Source organism: Sphaerodactylus townsendi, linkage group LG01, assembly GCF_021028975.2.
Source record: "Sphaerodactylus townsendi isolate TG3544 linkage group LG01, MPM_Stown_v2.3, whole genome shotgun sequence".
Classification (NCBI taxonomy): domain Eukaryota; kingdom Metazoa; phylum Chordata; class Lepidosauria; order Squamata; family Sphaerodactylidae; genus Sphaerodactylus; species Sphaerodactylus townsendi.
In genome coordinates, this window is record NC_059425.1 from 119,684,955 (window position 1) to 119,704,980 (window position 20,026).

Genomic DNA, 20,026 nt, shown 5'->3' on the forward strand with positions numbered 1-20,026 from the left:
CTCCCATGTTAACTTGCTAACCTCATGAATTCCAGTAATTGCAATTCCCCAACCTCCCGAACCGGTCCAGCCCCCCCAATAGGCTTGTCGCCTTCCTTCCACTATTAACAATTGCAAGCATCCATCAAACATATGATGTTTCCACATGCACATTACACACTGCCAACCACACTGGGTACTCTATGTCCTTGATAATCCGTGAAAGTGGTAAGTCCACAAGATCTAATGTCCAAATCATCCCGCAATGGGCAAAATGTCTTATAAGTGTCCCATGAAGCGATGGAGAATGCTGACCCAGAATCCACTTCCATCACACACAAGGGACATCCTGGATCCCCTCACAGTCCACCGTCAACTTATGCTGGGATCTGGGAACGCGTGGTTAATTACATCAGCTGCATGAACACCATTACACTGCTCAAGTGGGGGTTGGCCAACCAAGCCAAGCAACATGGGGACAGCAAGGTGCATCACAGAAGATTGTGTAGCAGATGGGCGGGGAACATGTCTTCTTGGTCCTTGATGCCTTTTCTCTGCACCTCTCCCAATATGCTTTAATGTTTACAACAGAAACATTGTGCCTCTTTAAATTTACACCTTTCTCTCTCATGGGGCCCTACCACAGCTCAAACATTTCTCTGTTGACATCCTCCCTCTCTGTTGTGGTGGTCTCCCCATACTTCGATACACCAATGCTGCAGTCTCTGAATTTCACCATTGCCAGGGTCTACAGTCCCACTGCCAGCTGTTTGCAGTCTCTCACAATGTGTTAACCTGGCTTGTGTTAAGCACCCTCAGTGAGAGGCTGCAGCAAGTTCAGAAATTCAAAGGCTTCTTGGTACATGCCGTTTGGAAGAAATCAAGTCTGTCTTTGCCAGCAACAACTTTTGCAATGAATTGCACTCTCTCAGGCCACAGACCAAGCGATCCCTTAACATTTCTTCCAAATTGGAGAAATTGCATTGTTGTGCCAACAAATCGTAAGTGGGAGCTGCAACATAATCTGCAATCGCTAACGAACCCCTCCTGAGTCACGTTTGTAAACTTACTCCGATCACAACATTTCTGACGGTTGGGGCCAGTGGTTCCTTAATGCAGTCAATATCTCTACAAGTAGGCGTTGCTGATAAGTCTCTTAGCGCTATCAATGCTAAAGGCGAGGTCAAACACCCCTTCACCACAGAGGCTCAAAAACACAGCTCTTTTAACCTTTTCTGGGTCTGTTATGCCATTTGCCAGAAGATAAGAAATTCCAATCCCGGGCCTCATAACTCCTGCGCTTCGAAGGAAACTCCAAATTAAACTGATTCCAGCTGCCCTTGAAAGGCCATAAGTTACTCACATTCCGCTTCACTAAAAACCTTCCAGAGACCTTTCTTATAAGTTCATCCTAAAATTAGCCAATATGTCATGTCTCAGAAAGAGCAGTCGAGGAGGGAACGAAGCATAGTACTTTATTCCATAGCTGCTACTCACACATAGCCTAAAATCACTCTGCAGCTGTGCTCAATATAACACACTTACTGATTACCAATTACAGTGCAACAGCTGCAGACTCTTAAAACAATACAATACATTACAGGAATCCATTCCCAGTTTCATGGTAGGGTAAAATGAAACTCTCCCAGTTTAGACAGGAAGAATTAAAAGTTCTAGATAAAACACTGTTTCAAAAGCATGCAAACCAAAGTCTGAGGAACAAAGGGATAGACAGAGTGAAGTCTCTCTTAACCAGCTTCTATTTTCAGCATTCCAGCAGGCTTGTGTCCCTTCCAAGGAAGTGAATGCCAAGGTAACAACTTAGTTGGCCTTGTATTTTTACATTCCTTTTCATAGTTCTGTTACACACTGTAGTGATTTTATATGGTTTTCCAATACTCTTGTGCCCTAGACAACAGTGAATAGTGAATAAAGCTCTTTTCCTTTAAAAGAGCTCTCAACAAAGGTGCCTGTATATTCAGTCCATGCAGACTAGAGGGCTACAGACTACTGTTAGCTGGTGAGGGGGTGAAGCATACACACAGAGAATTTCTATCCATGACTCAAGCCATAGTTAGAAAGAGGAAGGACATAAGCATTCTGCCTCACACAACAACAAAAGAGGAGGCAAATTAGGCAAGCCCAAGCCCTTTCTCCAACCCCCTGAAGGATGTCCCCTTTGTTTCTCAGGCAAAGACAGCAAAGAAGGAAGAAGCATAAGAACATAAGAACAAGCCAGCTGGATCAGACCAAGGTCCATCTAGTCCAGCTCTCTGCTACTCGCAGTGGCCTACCAGGCAAAGAGAAACAGATTATTATTATTACAACTGCAAACTGTGGTTCTCTGAAAAAGCGTAAATGAGGATACAAGGGCAAGATAAACAAACTATGGGCAAGGTTATACATGAAACTACCTGAAATAGTCATTGAAACAAAACATAAGCTGCCAGTAAATAAAACAACTCAAGAAAGTCTTGCTTGGCCTTTTCAATTACATTGAATTACATTGAAAAGGACATCAGATAAGAATGTTTCCTATCTCCATTGTTATTCGGCACTAGAATTATTGGCATCAGCAATAAGACAAGTCTTCACAATTTAAAAAATTCAAGTCGATAATGAGGATCACAAATGGAAATGGTACACAGATGAAGCAGAATTAATGATCATGGGCCCTCAACAATCAGTTAAACGCCTGATGAAATTATTGAGATGTGTGGATCTTTTTCTGGCTAAAAAAATTTAATAGAAATAAAACTAAAATTATTCTAAATGTTCTAGCAGAGCAAGAATTACAGAAACTCCAGCAACTTGCAAGCTGTGATGTTCATTCCAAAACACAGAGATATTTGAGTATATATATAACCAGACATAATGAAATGTTATTTAAATACAATTATTAGTTGCTTGGAAAAAATAAAAGAAGACCTACAAAGCTGATACGAATTAAAACTACCTTGGTTTGGAAGAATATCAGCAATGAAAATGAATGTTTGCCAAACTAATTTTTTTGTTTCAAATGCTACCTATATTTATATCAGACAAGACATCAAGGGATTGGCAATCACATTTAAATGCATTCATCTGCAATCATAAAAAAACCAGAATCAGATTCAAAGTTTTGCAAGATGGAAAGAAAAAAGGAGGCCTTCTCATACTTAATATCAGGCAGTTGGTCTGGTTTGGATGACAGACTATATTAAATACCCAAGACAAAGAATAATTAAATTAGAGTTGCATAATTTGAAGGCAGGCATACATAATTATATATGGCCAGAAAATCCATCATATTTGAGTGAAACATATCAGAAAGAAAAACATGTAATAATGAAAGGTTTACTTGGAATATGGATAAAGACACATAAACATCTCAGCATGCCAACTTCACCTTTAATGTCTCCTATAGAAGCCTGTTATGATGTGAATACCCAAAAGAATCACAATCCTATATAATACAAAAGTATGATTAACAATCAAGGAAAAATCAAACGGTGGCAGGAAGTTAAAGGAGAAGGGGAAAATATTCAATGGATGACATATTTCCAAATCGCTTCAATTTTGAGAGAAATATCAGAATTTGAAAAAGAAATTGATCCACAAAAAAAGCACTTCATGGGAAGAATCTATAAGATATTACTTAAATATTATTCAGAAACTGAACAAGTCAAGAATTATTAAATTTTGAGAGCAGTTGTTATTATTTTAATATATAAATGTAGGCATGTTTCCTTAACAATTAATAGGTGCTAATATTGATCATTAATTTTAAATTAAGCAATTATAAGATTGCAGAAAACGTTTGTTACCTTTTATATCAACTATATTATTACACCTTATTTTGAACTGCTTTTTTAAATTCATTCAGTACTGCTGATAATTAATTCAGATCCATCTTTTATATGTTTGTATAATATTATTCTGTTTCCTGTGTTTTTTATGTTGTTGAACTTTATGAACAAACAATAAATTATTCTTTTAAAAAAGGAAATCTCACTTGACAATCAACATACTAGTAGTTGTGGTTAAGAGTGGTGGACTCTAATCTGGAGAACTGGATTTGGTTCCCCACTCCTACACATGAAGCCTGCTGGGTCATCTTTGGCCAGTCAGTTCTTTCAGAACTCTCAACTCCATCTACCTCACAAGGTGTCTATGGTGGAGAGAGGAAGAGAAGGAGTTTTTAAGCTGCTTTGAGACACCTTACAGTTGATAAAAGTGGGATATAAATCCAAGCTCTTCACTTCAGACATAGTGACTGAAATCTTGACTTTCTCTTGTGAAGTTTCTGCAGCACATTGAATCCTGAAAAGTAACCTTCCTTATAAGATACCTTGGAATTAGTCCTTGGTGTCTGTATTCTGGGGTGAATAAAATTTGAAATTCTTCATTCTTTAGTAGTACCTATAACATTTTATGTACAAAGTTCTTAATTTAAACATTTTTACTTAAATACTAATACCAAGTGTATTTCACTCAAAACACAGAGGAACTTGTTAATTTCCTATATCAAGTAATGTGAAGGGAAATGGTAATGTTTGCCACAATGTGAACAAATGGTGTGTTTGAACCAAAGACCAGCCATAGACAGTTTTAGTGTTTGGTTCTAAAAAGCTGTTGCAATTCTTTCTTTTTTTATAAATAGAATTGCCATACAATGACTACTTCGAATATTTTGGACCAGATTTCAAGCTGCATATAAGTCCATCAAATATGACAAACCAGAACACTCCAGAATATATGGAAAAGATTAAGTAAGTATTAGTATCCTACTGTGAATATAGGCATTGCAAAGTGTTGAATAATGACAACTCTTTGTTTAGACAAGTCATGAATAATTATACTTTCTCATTCTTATCGCCATAGAAATCAGGAAAAGTAAGGGATTAATAAAATCTGCTGTTTAGCGAGAAATCTTACTAGCCCAATTTGATACTTAATCTTGTGAAAGTGGATTGCTTTAGTCAGTGGCTTAGCAGTTGACATAAATTTTGGTGTGCTTCATGTTACTAATTAGTCATTTTGCTCTGAACTTGTATGCTTGCAATGAATGCTAAGATGAGAGAGTATTTTTAAAATGTGTTTTCTCATTGGTAGCTCAGTTGACTGTGCTGTATAAACTCAGTTTTATATTTCTTTTTGGGCACTATTGCCTGCCTTTGGTGTTCCTGTTATGCAACCTTCCTTTCCACTAGACCAGGGGTAGGGAACCTGCGGCTCTCCAGATGTTCAGGAACTACAATTCCCATCAGCCCCTACCAGCATGGCCAATTGGCCATGCTGACAGAGGCTGATGGGAATTGTAGTTCCTGAACATCTGGAGAGCCGTAGGTTCCCTACCCCTGCACTAGACAGCTGGGTATTTTGCATGATGGAAAATTCAGGCACTCCAAACAACCACTTATAGGAAAGAAAGTTTTATCAGGAAGAGATAACTTTTCTATGGGTTACTTAACTTACAGGCAGCGTTTATTTGAGAACTTGCGCATGTTGCCCCATGCACCTGGTGTACAGATGCAAGCTATTCCTGAAGATGCTGTTCATGAAGACAGCGGTGATGAAGATGGTGAAGATCCAGACAAGCGTATTTCTAGTAAGGAGTCTGATATTAGAAAACTCAATATAAAATTTAAGCAGGGGAGGTCTTGCTGTTCATTGTATAAATGTATAGGACTGTTTTCATTATTATTTAACTCCCACAACGCCCTGAGACTCAATAATTCCTGCTGATGCTTGTTCTGGCACTTGCATCTTTTCGCTTTACTTGGTCAAAAGGTTTCTGTCTGGTGATGGCTATGCTAGATGCTGCTGTACAAAGAAGATGGGTAAACACCACGTTTTATTCATCACCGCCTGTGTTTAATGCTCCCTATCTGGCTTCTGTTGATAGGCGATTCTTCTGCTGCACAAAGCCCACTCCACTTGCCCCTAGCCAGGGTACTCTGAGAGTGCTGCGAACTGAAGACCTCTTGCAGTAGTGAAAGTAGACAGTTTCACTTTCATCTGTGCTTCAACCAGTTACCTGTTCCCAGGAGCTGCAAGATGGAGAACTCCTGTGTTCCATACGCTCGTTACGATATTTTTCAGGAACCTCTTATTTACTGCATGAGGAGTGCTGTAGAAGAAGATTAAGCCCTCATGAGATAAGACAGGGTCTCTATTTGTTCTGGTTTGCTATCCTCTGGGGGGGGGGGGGGGGCAGTGCACAGGGAAGGCTTTGCTTCTTTGTTCACTGCCCAGGCATCTGTACAGAAAAAAGGCAAGCCGAGTGTGGCACAGACGAGACCTTCTCTGCAGCCAGCCACTTCTTTGTCTCCTTTTTAAATGTAATACATTGTAGATGAACTGCAGAGCAGTGTCTGGGAGGCAAAAGCTGCTGAAAGAAACAGTTATCCTGAGCAAAGGATCTTAAGGCAATAAGTCAACAGGAACAGTTTCCCCAGTTCTATGAATTTCTGCCTAACAGAGCATGTCTCTTGTTATTACACAGACATTCAGAGTGGAAGTGATCTGGGGTATTAATAAATGTCCAGATGAGGGGTATAAACATCCTGGAAATTTTGAAGCCATGAAAAATAACTTTGTTGTTTTTGTCCCCCTTCCCTCTGAAATTTGGGAGAAACTGAGATTACATGGAATATTTTTTAACAATAAACTTAGACTTAATTGCATTCACATGAAATACATGATTTATAACAGCATGAAAATGAACTATATAGTATATTTGTATAATTTATAATAATTAATCTCCTAGTTTTTCTTATGAATATGCTCAATATATGGGAGAGAGAACTGCAAACTCATCCAATCTGTTCTGCTTTATTCCACGTATCTTCATTTTCTAAGGGGCAGGGAAAAATAACAGCTGAATAGAAAACAAAGGAAAAATATTCTGTTCGCACACAATTTGTCTCATACAATTCTAGGACTACCAGCATATTAGGATACTTCTATTGACAACAGTGGAGTTTTCAGTATATTATTCATATGCATTATGGTATATTAATGTTAGACAAGTATGTCATATTTAAAGAATATATCCAGAATGTATGCCTGAATCATTGTGCAATTCTATAAATCGCCTTACATAAAAATCTTAAATCTGAGCAGTTTGAATAAATAATGTCTTGCTTTAAAAGCATTGTACTTACCCCTTCCCCTTTAAAAAAATGGACTTCAGAGTTTCCTACATTTTCTGTTTAGGGGTGGGGAAGGAAATGCACGGAGAATTCAGGTTGGGAAGCAGAGTCCCTAGCATGGAAGTCATGGCTTTAACTAATTATTTTTGGGGGGGGGGGGGGGTTTAGTGACAGTGTAACAGAAAAATAATGTGTTCATGTTACTTTTTTTTGTAGTTCGAGCATCTGATAAACGGATAGCCTGTGATGAAGAATTTTCTGATTCTGAAGATGAAGGGGAAGGAGGGCGAAGAAATGTTGCTGATCATAAAAAAGGGGCCAAGAAAGCCCGATTAGAGGAAGATAAAAAAGAGACAGATGACAAAAAAGCAGGTAAATATTTTAATTGAGTTATAGTCTGGTCTTTTTAGTTTACAATCCTAAGCATGCATAAGAACATAAGAGGAGCCTGGTGTCTCAGTGGTCTATATAGTCTAGCATTCTGTTTCAAACAGTGGCCAGTCAGCTAGCCTGGCAAAGGGGAGTATAAGGGCCATGAACTTCCCTTGCTGATGCCTCCCAGGATCAATACTCAAAGGTTTGCTCTCTCTGGATAGCTAATAGCTAGTAGCCATTGCTGGATCTTCCCTCCATCAATCTGTCTAATCCCATTATAAGGCTGTCTATGCTCATGACTATCACTGCCTCCCCAGTTGTGAATTCCAGGTTAATTACTCATTGAGTAATTCAATTTAGTTACTCATTGAATAAAGAAATTGTTTTTGCCTGATTTGAACCTGCTTCCCAACAGATCTCTTGTGAGGAAGGAGAACATCCTGATACTTGGGTATTGTTCCCATAATCCCAGAGGGCAATCATGACTTGTGAAGATTCTCGAAGCTGATGACAGCCTGTAGGACAGAGCCCTGAATTGGCTCTTTTTCCCAGGCAAAACATAGATACTTCTTGTGTGGAGGAAAAAAACTTTAAGTCCAGAGTTACTTTCCATTTGGTGATGCTGAGTTCTGGTATTTGGGGGAAGGAATGGGAAATGGTCCCTCTATGCATTCAGCACATGGATAATTTTATAAACCTTTATCATCTTTCCCCTTAGCTGCTTTTTTTCTAAACTGAAAAGTCTCAGATTCTCCAGCCTTCCTTTATAGGGAAGGTGTACCCAAGCCCTTTACCATCCTGGCTGCTTTCCTTTCCTTTGTTTTGGTTTTTTCCCCCAGTTCCTCAGTGGCTTTTTTGAGATACAGTAAACAGAACTGCACACAAAATTCCAAATATGGCCTCCACATAGGTTTAGACAAGGGTTTTCCAATAGTGATCATTTCATTTTCAGTCCCTTCCTTGTAATTCCTAGCACAGAAGATTGCTATTTTTACTGCTGCTGCATACTGGGTTGACATAATGATGAGCTTTTCACAATTACCCCAAGATATCTTTCAGTCTCAGCCAATTCAGACCTCATCGGCATACATTTAAAATTAGGGTTTTTTTGTTCAAATATGCATCATTTTACGTTCACACTTAATTTGCCATGTGGTTGCCCATTCACCTAAATTACTTATCTGCTGACAATCTGCCTTGGTCTTTGTCATCCTGAATAATCTGGTATCGTTTTCAAATTTGTCTGCTACACTGCTTAGCCCTAATTCCAAATCATTTATTAACAAATTAAGTAGCACTAGTCCCAGTACGGATTCTGGTGGGACAGCTTGCCTCCATTGCGAGCACTGTCCATTTATTCCTACTTTCTGCTTCCTGCCATTTAACAAGCCTCTAATCCATGGGACAGACAAGTCATTTTACCCCATGATTGTTAAGCTTACTCAGGAATTTTGGTGAGGCATTTTGTCAAAAGCCTTTTGGAAGTCCAAGTATGTGAAGTCTACCTATTTGGCCTTATCTTCATGCTTGCTCTAAGAAAGGGGTTGGTGAAGCAGGGCTTTGCTTTGGAGAAGCCATGTTGATATTTCCTCTGTAGACTTTGTTTCTCTATGTGCTTAATAATTCTCTCTTCAATAACCGGTTCTACTGATTTACCTGGAAAGGATGTTAGGTTAATTAGCCTGAAAAATGCCTTTTTGAAAAATGCGGTAACATTTGCTATTTTCCAGAGACAGATTTTTATGACAAGTTACATATACTTATTAGTAGCTCGTTCATATTTATGCTTTTTAAGAGCCCTTGGGTTCCTGCCAGCAGTACCATCTGGACCTGCAGACTCACTGGAATTCAGTTTGCCGGCAGTGATAAAACTTCATTTCTTGTCACATCAATTTGACACAGTTCTTCAGACACCCTTCCCCAAAACAGTGGCTCCAGCATGGGTGTGTGCTCCACATTTTTCAGTGGAAAAACATGCAAATAATTCAATTTCTCTGCTATCTCCCTATCTTTTTAAAGCAATACAGTGGAACCTCAGTTTTCGTTGGTTATCCGTCCGAAAAGAATCGATGAAAACCAAAACCGATGAAAACTGAGGCAACCTTTTCTATAGGAATCAATGTAAATCCAATTAATCCATTCTAGGCACTCCAAAAAACATACCAAAAACACATTTTTGGTGAATAAACATAGTGTTTAATGCTGAAAACAGTAACACTAGGACCAGCTTTGGAGCCAGTGGACCAATGTCACACCAGAAAGCTGTCCAAAGAGGTATGTTTCTGATGTCTCTTTAAGATTTGTCTGAAATGGGGCAAGACATTGTCATCAAACAAGTTGCACACATGGCCTGCAACAGCTTTGTCCGGGTGATTTTTCTCCACAAACCCCTGCACCTTATTGCAAATCGATGAAAACCGAGACAAATTTTTCACTGAAAAAATCAATGAAAATCGAAACCAATGAAAACCAAAGGCAATGAAAACCGAGGTTCCACTGTACTTTTATTCCTAAGTCATCCAAAGGCCCAACTGCCTCCATAGCTGGATTTCTGCTTCAGCCAGTGGAATTTTCTTCTAACAAATTATAGTTAGGCCTATGCCAACCTGCACAATCTGTGACTCAGTGAGCCAAATATACCCCACCACCTAATATCACTCTGTGATAACAAGGTTTATAGCTGTAAGCAGTCTAACAGAAGAAAAACTGCCAGAAATACTCATATACCATCAGTGCCCTGAAAAATGCTGGATATCTGATGGTCAATAAAAATAAGGCAAAATAAAATTTCACAGTTTTGGTGCCACTTCTGACAAGATTCTGTTCCACATAACCATTGATGCCCCTGTAGCCAGCCTGAGTATCAAGGAACCAAGCCAGATTTAACAGCACCCTTAGGATGTGAATCTAAATCTTAATAGGGTAGAAGCAACCCTACCCAACCCAGGTTGTTTTCCAGTTCCAGAATTAAATGGATTCTTCACCATCAGCACTGACGACATTGGAATTAGAGATCCAAATAAATGAATGAGGAGCATCTTACATGTATTCATTCACTAAAGTTTCTCTGAAACCTAAGTTGAGGTCCAGATAAAAAGGATGATAATGAGAATAAATCAAGAATTTTAGTCAGTCCTAACATTTGTTCATTAGAAAAAGAATTCTAAAATGAGTAGATATTTGCATCTGTGCAACTTTTGAAATGGTTTTTTTTAGGTAATTTAGGTAAAAGCAGCAGTGGCGTAGGAGGTTAAGAGCTCGTGTATCTAATCTGGAGGAACCGGGTTTGATTTCCAGCTCTGCCACCTGAGATATGGAGGCTTATCTGGGGAATTCAGATTAGCCTGTACACTCCCACACACGCCAGCTGGGTGACCTTGGGCTAGTCACAGCTTCTCGCAGCTCTCTCAGCCCCACCTACCTCACAGGGTGTTTGTTGTGATGGTGGAAGGGCAAAGAGATTGTAAGCCCCTTTGAGTCTCCTGCAGGAGAGAAAGGGGGGATATAAATCCAAACTCCTCCTCCTCCTCCTCTTCTTCTTCTTCATTTTGCCTTAAAATAAATGACTAATCCTCCTCAGTTGACATCTGGAAACGTTCTTTTTGTAAATCTGCCACCGTTCATTACTTCTAGATATTAAAGAGGAAGATAAATCCAAGGACAACAGTGGTGAAAAGGCAGACACCAAAGGGTAAGTAACCTGTGGGCTATTCTGTAATGACTACATAACATTTGTTAATTTTCCAGTTCTAATGATGCGCCTGTTTTCCCTTATGGTTTCCAACAAATCATTGTTAGTAGCCTTGAAAATGTTTTGTAAAACCTTGCCAACAAATCAGCGTAAAATCTTGCCAACAAATCAGTGTTAGTAGCTTCGAAAATGCTTTGTAAAATATTGTCATTTTAATTATCAGAAAACATGAAATAAAAACACGACCTCTGCTAATGATAGGTTTTTTCTTCCCTCTCCACAGAGCAAAGTCAGAACAGCTCAGCAATCCTTGAATGTAAAGCCTCACATCAGTTAAAGGACACAATACTAAAGTGAAAAAATGACTGAAAGAAACTTTTCATATGGGAAGACACTGTTGATTTTGTTTTTTTACTATTTGGCATGGAGCATATTTATTTTCAGACAACTGTGTTTGTTTTTTTAGCAAGTTGTATTGTGAGTTTTCCAATTATGATGCAAAATTTGTTCCTTCTACCAGGCTTCAAGTAATAGTATTTAAAATGGATGTGAGTTATTACATTAAGCATCTAATCTGATCTATTAAAATTTCCTGAGCTGATTTTACTCTTTTTTGTAACTATATCTTTATTAAAAAAAATTGTACTTGGTTGTCTTGTCTGTCATTGCAGAGTTTACACACATGGATAAATTTCATAATTCTTGGGAAGCTGTGCTATCAAATAATTCTGAGAATTCTAGAGTACTAAATTAATTGAGAAATGATTCTGGGTTGAAAAGATATTTGAAATGTATTTAACCAACTCTGCTGTTAACATTAGTTTTTTTCTTACCCACCTCAAACTGGACACGCCTATATATTTAAATTTGTTATATTTGGCAAATTGTTTTGGAACCTTGTTGAAAAGTGAGCCGTATATCTTTTTATTAAATAAATGAGTCTAGGATTGCAGCATTTCTGTAGGGCAAAATAAAAATGCAGAAATATTTCAGCACACTATGTCTCAGTTTTAGAAATAAAGACCAAATATTTGAATCCAAAATAATAATAATAATAATAATAATAAACAGTGTAAAAGTCAGACAGAGTTGAAGAAGAATGTTTCCTTAGGTCTCCTGTGTTGACTTTGAAGCCCTAAATTAGCCCTAAATTATTTCAAAGTAAAGTACAAAGTGCTATAAAAGCAAAAAAGGAGGAAGCAATAAAAGCAACAGAAAAACAGCAGCAGCATAAGAACCATTCAACACAAAATAGCAAAAGTATATGAAGTGTAACACAAACCCAACAAAAGATGACATGATATAAAACATCACAAAAAAACTCTTGAATTTTAAAAATTACATTTCCCAGGGCTTCTATTATTGTAATTGTCTAGTGTTTCCCAATCTGTGGGTCAACACCCAAAAGTGGATTGCTGAACCTCTGAAAGTGGTTTTCAGGCCAGTGTTCCCTAACAACTACTCCTACCCTTTGCATCCTCTTTTTTCCTCTTCTCCATTTTTCCCCTTGTCTATTTTTTCTCCTTCTCTTTGTTGTTTTCCCCTTCTTTTTTCCCCCTTCTCTATTTTTTCTCCTTCTCCCTTTTTGTTGACAATAATAAGAGTACAGCACTAGTAACTTAATAGAAATAGCAAAGGTGGGGAGGGGGGGTTGTCATGCAAGCCAATGGCAAGACAGGGGGGCCAATTTCTGAGATGTGCCCTACCAGTCGCTTCGATAGTAGTGTCATAGACAGTGCAGACTAAGATGGATGCCAGATCTTCATTCTGAACTTTTACTAATGGAGGAGGGGGCTCTGCTTGTCACATTCCTCAACCGCCTTTCTTGAAGCCTCTGCCATTTCAGTCTGGACAACAAAAGCCACAGTCTTGGGAAGCCATACATGACATCATCCTAACAAAGGATATGCAAAAGCACAGCAACTGCAACAAAATCAGTTTCCCAAATTCCTCTCTAGCTGATCTAATCATAACTTTTCCTGTCCTACTAGAGAACTGTCACACCTTACCCTGAATTGGAATGCCCTGAGTTGCAAATTCATCAACTCTGCCTAAAACTTAATCAAGAACTAGCCTCTCCTTAGCTCTGACTCATTCCAGCCATTTTCCACAGCATTATTCTCTCCTGAAAAAGAAACCTTGCCTTGTCCAGAAAGATTGCCCCTCTTAACATCTCCAGAGGGTCAAAATTTCCTATATATAGTCCTCCCAAACAAGGGTCCTTTGCCCTTTGGGCCCTGAGCTGCCTTTGGTTTAATTCCCCTGTGCCCAATGTCATCACACTCTCTGTATCCGGTGCAGGTATTGAACTCTGCTTCCTTGGACCTTCTTCTAGAACTGGTTTATTTGGGGGGCAACTGATGTTTGTTGATTTCTCAAAAACATCAAGTTGGGCACTATAGAACATGGAATTCTGGAATAGATGAGTGCCAAATTTTGTCTGGGGCACCAAAAACTTTGGACCAGTCCTGGGGTGGGTAACCATACAAAGTAAATCTAGACTTGCAGATTACCACACCAAAATGGTTGGGAACTACTGGTCTAGGCACAGATGGAGGGAAAGGGAGAAAGGAAAAAGCAAGGGTTTGAAATGTTGCAAGTTAGGTTATTTGACGTATTTATATCCTGTCTTCTTGTTTCAAGGTTATGTGATTAATAACCCTTACAAAAATGTAGTTTTAGAAATCCCATGAATGTTTCTTCCTAGCTACACAAACTTGAAGTGCCTTCTCTATTGAACCTCAGGTGTATTTGCAAAGTTTGCATGATTAAAAATATACATTAACATACCATTTCACATAAGGTGTTTAACAATGGATCTGTGTTAAACCATGAGCAGAGACACCACCGCAAACACACTAAATAAGGTCTTTACTAAGTGCCCCTCTAATCTAATCTGCTGCAATAATTAATTTTCTGTTTACTGGAAGCTATTTGTATTGGTCTGCTTAGTCTCACTGGCATATGCATAGGCACAGATGACACAGACAATATACAGTGGGCACTGGCCACTTACCATCTGCAGTAAATAATGTATTAAAATAACATTGAGTGTACAGTTTTAGAGGATGCCGAGAACAAGATGTCAGAACTGATGGTAGGCAGAAATAAATGCAATTTCTCAGTTTTCCTAAGAACCCAGTACCAGATTTTTTTCCCCCAGCTGCACTTTCAGGAAAAGTACACAAGAGAGCAGTGGACAAGTGTCATTCAATTTCAGATTGCCTTCTCTGTGGATTAATCATTTGTTGATCTTGTCATTACTTTAACATCTGTTTTTATAGGTGACTTTGAAATATTACCAAAGAACATGACATTGTAAATGGATTAATGACATTCATTTACCAAAAAATTAAACATTATATGAATACAGTTTCATGCTACATAAAAACTATTCCTTATTTCATGATAAATAACCTTTGAACTATGATGCATTTTAAATGGAAAACTATTTAAACAATAGATTTTTTCATCAAAAAGCATTCAAATCCAATTTGAATGCCCTCCCCCCTCCCCCCAAAGCCTGAACCAAACTGCACCAAACCTGGGGGGTATCATCAGGGCAGTCTCCTGATGAGACCCTGAAAGTTTTGAGACTGTGCCTTCAAAAATGTGCTCCCCCTTCAGCCTGCAACCCCCATTGACAGCAATACAAAAAACTCAATGCAGAACAAAGATTCTTGGGCTAATTTCTGGGATGTTCCTGCAGGGGGCACATTTTTGGATGTGCCCCATTCTTTGCTAAGGAGATGGGGCTACCCTTTTGAGGGTCCATAACTTTGGACCCCCTGAACCAAACTGCACCAAACTTGGGGGGTCCAGATGATATTCTGAAATTTTGGTGCCAATACATCCAAAAATGCACCCTTGCAGGAACATTCCAGAAATTTGGCCAAGAAGCTTTGGTCTGCATTGAGTTTTCTGCATTGCTGTCAATGGGGGTTGCAGACTGGGGGGGGCACATTTCTGGAGGCACAGTCTCAAAACTTTCAGAATCTCATAAGGAGACTGCCCTAATGATACCTCCCAGGTTTGGAACAGTTTGGTTCAGGGGGCCCAAAGTTATGGACCCTCAAAACTGTAGCTCCATCTCCTATTAGCTCCCATTGGAAACAATGGGGGATGGGGCACCCCCTTTGGGAGCCCATAACTTTGGACTCCCTGAACCAAACCTCAGCAAACATGGGGGGGTTGGGGGTAGCATAAGGACAGTCTCCTGATGATACGCTGAAATTTTGGTGCCGCTAGCCTAAAAACTGCTCCCCCTGCAGGCCAAAAATGGAAAACCACTAAAAATACCCAAAAACGAACCCTGCATTTTGATGCCCCCCACAAGGTGGTGCCCTGGGCAGCTGCCCACCTTGCCCAATGGGCATTACGCCCCTGGGAATAAGAGTAAGAGATTGAAGCAAGACTTCAAATGGATGGTCCAGCATAATGAGGTGTCAGGGAACAGTCCAAAGACCTGCCCGTTTTACGAAGTGCTGGAGAGTCTCTTGGGGAGTGACATTAACATCAGCCCCCCCCCCCAATAATGAGAAACATGAACTGTACTGTAGTCAACAGGACAATCCCTGCAGCCTCACAGACAGATTCTTGCCCACACCTTGAAACAATCAACGAGGAGGACATCCAGGCTTCCAGCCCACTTGCAAAGGTCTCAGGTAAGCATTTCTCTTCTGTTGGAGGCTACTGATTCCCTGCTCTGAGCTGGGGGGGGGGGGTAAAGGCTGAATCGCCAGCCTGTGCATGGGAGAGGATAATGTTGCACTTTTTCCCCTCATGCAGGACCTTTACCATTCCTTGACAATGAGGACACTCAGATGGATGAGTGCAGGGTGAATGGTTTCACACCTAAAGGAGACCCTTTTCAGATAGGTGAAGCTTTCATAACAGAGCGCAGAGGGAAGTATGAGAATCCAAGGCCATGAGTGGAAGAGGCTGGGGGCTGATAGTGAGGTTCTGAGTGCTCAATGTGGATGAACATAACTGGGTTTGTAAGCATAGCATTTCGTATTGCCCTTAGATTCTCATAGCAGAAACCTGACAGTTAATATGTGGTTGATCATTCTAAGTCAACGAAGTGTTGTGTGTTGGTTTGATGTTTGTCTCTTGCACCCAGGTTACAATCCCTCTCTGAAAGGGAGCCTTATCGTGTGACCTAGGGACAGTCTGTCACATCCAGCTAATTTTCCAGTGGCTGGTTTAACATGACTGGCCACAACAATGTTACACACCTCTCTGGTTGCCCATTTGGGAGAAAGGTGGATGTTGACAACTGAACAACTGCACAGAGGCTCTTAGGAAAGGGCACATGCTGCACATTTACAGAGAAGACTTGTGGCAGTGCGTGAGCTCTGACTGTGTTGAAAATTTTCTTTCTTTCACAGGTCAACCATTTGAACAGACTCAAGAATCCAATTAGTGACAGCAGGATCATCTGCAGAACAATTCCTCATGTGGTGAAGGCACAGGTGAGCTCCCCTCACATTCCCATCCCTTGAAAATTCAAAAGAACGAGGCCACACCAGACTCCACCTAAGCGGCGTAGGATTACCTGGTGAACCAGATGTGCTTCCCCAGTTCTACATTCCTGCTGGGTGACCTTGTCAGAAATCTCTCAGTCACACATACCTCACTAGGTAGGAAATGAAGGGGATTGTGATTTTAAGTCACTGAGAAACGCCGTGAGGTATAGATATGTAAAAACAAAAAACAAAAAAGGAACGCCCATTCACATTCCCACCATAAAGCAGTGATGGTGAACCTTTTTGAGACCGAGTGCCCAAATTGCAACCCAAACCCCACTTATTTATCGCAAAGTGCCACCCCGGCAATTTAACCTGAATGCTGAGGTTTTCGTTTAGAAAAAACCGGTTGGCTCCCTCTTCCTCCACCCCACCCACTCAAGCAGGGGCCAGCCTGCTGTAGCCTCCAGCAAGTCCTGTGCACACAGCTCTGTGCCTCTCTAGCATCTCTGCCTCCTCTGCACCCCTCCCCCTCGGGCAGCAGTCATCTGGAGCACAGGCACCAGGCCTGCCAGCCAAGTCCTCCCTGCTCACTGCAGTGTGTACACATCGTGCTCAGTGGCCTAGGTCAGCCTAGATGTGTGTGTGTGTGTGTGTGTGTGTAGGGGTGATTTTCTGCCCCCCACATGACAAACTCTGTGTGTGCGTGCCCACAGAGAGGGCTCCAAGTACCACCTCTGGCACCCGTGCCATAGGTTCACCATCACTGCCCTAAAGCAACAGCCAATCGGGAACAAGAAGCAGAGGAGGCATCAAGATGATCCCGGGTTCTGATCCCAATTTCAACTCCAGACCTCCGCTGCGGTGGGGAGTGACAGACTGGGATCAAAAGGTGCTAGTGTTTTATAGTCCCTGTCCAATCCCAGGATGATTTTCCCTGTGGGGAATCAACCAGTGTATAACCCACACAGCCCAGAAAACCCACAACAACCAATTCAATAATACATCAGTGACATTTAGAAATCATTCAAAAAGTAACTTGGAAATAATAAACAAATGAATCCAAAAGCAGGAAATGCTGCACCTGTGGACTGGCTGCTGGCAATGTTCCTATGTGTCTCAATTACTCACCTATTTTCCCAGGTGCAGTTTACACAAGCAAACATTAAGCAGCCTTCAAGAAAACATGTGCCATTAATGTGTCACAGCTGCTGTGCTGCTATTTTAATTGCTTAGTTAAACTACACAAAGTTGAAATATATGAATTTAAATCCAAATATGTGTTCAACCAACGTGGTTCAAGACTGTCCAAATGAAAAATAAAGATTCAAGTTGTAATAGTTTTCACTGTGGATTTGCAATTAAAGCTTTATTATCCACTTTGCCCAAAATCAGAAATCCAAGATCTTCTGGAGCATGCTCCTTCTCCAAGAAGTGAGCAGTTAAAGGGGCATCCATTATTTAGAACCTTGGTTGGCCGTATCATTTGTCTAATGTACAGTTTTTGGCATGGACATGTAATGAGACATATAGTGTGGGTGGAGTTACAACTGGTAAATTGCCTGAGATCTCTTTTATAATTTTTGGAAGGATGAACAAATTGTTTGGTTTTTATAGCATACTTGCATGCCAGGCAGTTGTCACACTTATAATGTCCCTGCACATTGGATCTCAATGTTTCTGGTACCCTGAAATCAGATATGATTAATATGTCATCCAGTTCCATGTCCTCCTGAGTCCAAATAAAGGTTGTTGTTGACAACCAGGTATTTCTGACACAGTTGGCCAGTTTTTACATATAATGCATTGGATCTTAAGGCTCAGAGAAGAACTGATCAAACTGCAAAAAAACTGTCTACAGAACATTTCTGTTTTGGTTTAAACAATGACTCCCTTGGAATGCTATCAGCCTTGCTCCTAATATTTCTTATAACCTGCCATGGACACTCCTTATTGAATAGATGGACCTTGAACACACATGCCACTTTCTTTTAATTTCTAGGGCACAAACAGTTTCTTTTTGCTCTTAAGAATAAGCTGCAGCCTGTAGAAAAAACTATATTTTAAAGGTAGGGATGAAAAGACTGAAAATGAAAATATGCATTTTTGTCTATTGATTTTCTAAGTAGAGTAACATACAGTTCTCTGGCAGGACGAACTTTTATGAGCATGTCTAAAAAAGGAATCCAATTAACATCACTTGCAAAAGAAAATTTAGGCAAGGAGCAGAAACATCACAGAGATTATAAAGGGGTTATAAAGTGCAAAAACATATATATTGTTTTTGTGTTTTTTGACACAGCTTTCTTGAACCTTGGTCGAACTGATCCTAACACCACAATGTAAGTCAACACTTTCTAGAACATCCATTTTTAAAAAGCTCTACAGGAGAAGCAAACCCATCTTTCTCTGTGTAGTGTCAGTGATACATGATAGCCTGAGAAAACCACAATGAATCCATATCCCCCCCCCCCCCCGTGTACTTTAAAAAATATATAACGTTTGATATAACATTGTTTGTCTCTGGATAAGCTTGAGCAAGAAAAAATAATTTCTACAAAATATTAATCTTTGCCTGGCTTGAACACATATTAAATTAGGCAACTGCAAAAAGCAACAGTGGAAATCTTGTCCAGCAGCTGGAATCTAAGGATCACTCAGTTTGAGAGGTTGTCAATAATCTCAAGTCACTCCCAGGTGGCAGCATAGGGACCTTTTCTCCTGGGACACTCCTACACATACCACAAGACACTAGAGTTAGTGCCAAACATGAAGCACCTGCTGTGGTTGGGCTAGAAGCCAAGGGTCTGTTGTCTCATGGGGGGGGGGGATTAACATTCAGGCCAAAACCCAACTCACATTCAACAATTACCCTTCCAGATGGATTCATTGTAAATGTATAGCATTGGTTTCCTGGTTAACCATGTAGCTTGACAAATAAATTGCAGCCTAATGGAGAAAGACAAAATGACTGTCCTGAACTTTTTACCTATGATCTAGCTAGCTGTTGCATGCCATACATGCAAAAACAGTTCCAGGGCTTTGCTCAAAGGTGTTTCCTGCTGAAGAAGTCTGCTGGATGCAGAGTGATCATGTGCCATTTTTCAACAAGCAACTTTTGCTGCATCAGGGAAAATTTACTCAACCATCTGAAAAGAATTACAGAAAAAAAATTATAATACATGCACCCAAGAGTGACTGTTGCTTTGTTAGCAAGCCTTAGATTATATAAATAAGCAGTCACATAAATCTTTGTGGAATGTTACACAGTGATTTCATCTGGGCTGGAGTTGATTCTTGACTTTCCCTAGTCACAGTTCCTGTACAGTTATTCCCAGTAAAAATTGTTTTGCTAATTCGCTTGTACAGATTTTTTT

The 20,026-nt window shown here is 40.0% G+C and overlaps 1 protein-coding gene across 1 annotated transcript in view; it reads left to right on the forward strand.

Annotated features, from left to right (window-relative positions):
* Positions 1 to 11,830, forward strand: part of HDAC2 (histone deacetylase 2) — a 40,927-nt gene extending 29,097 nt beyond the window's left edge. Inside the window, exons 10-14 of the mRNA XM_048492508.1 lie at positions 4,622 to 4,730; positions 5,439 to 5,569; positions 7,332 to 7,487; positions 11,124 to 11,181; positions 11,465 to 11,830. Of these exons, the coding sequence (XP_048348465.1) occupies positions 4,622 to 4,730; positions 5,439 to 5,569; positions 7,332 to 7,487; positions 11,124 to 11,181; positions 11,465 to 11,495 (485 nt within the window). The 3' untranslated portion in view covers positions 11,496 to 11,830. The remainder of the gene's footprint in view (positions 1 to 4,621; positions 4,731 to 5,438; positions 5,570 to 7,331; positions 7,488 to 11,123; positions 11,182 to 11,464) is intronic.
* The last annotated feature ends 8,196 nt before the right edge of the window (positions 11,831 to 20,026 follow it).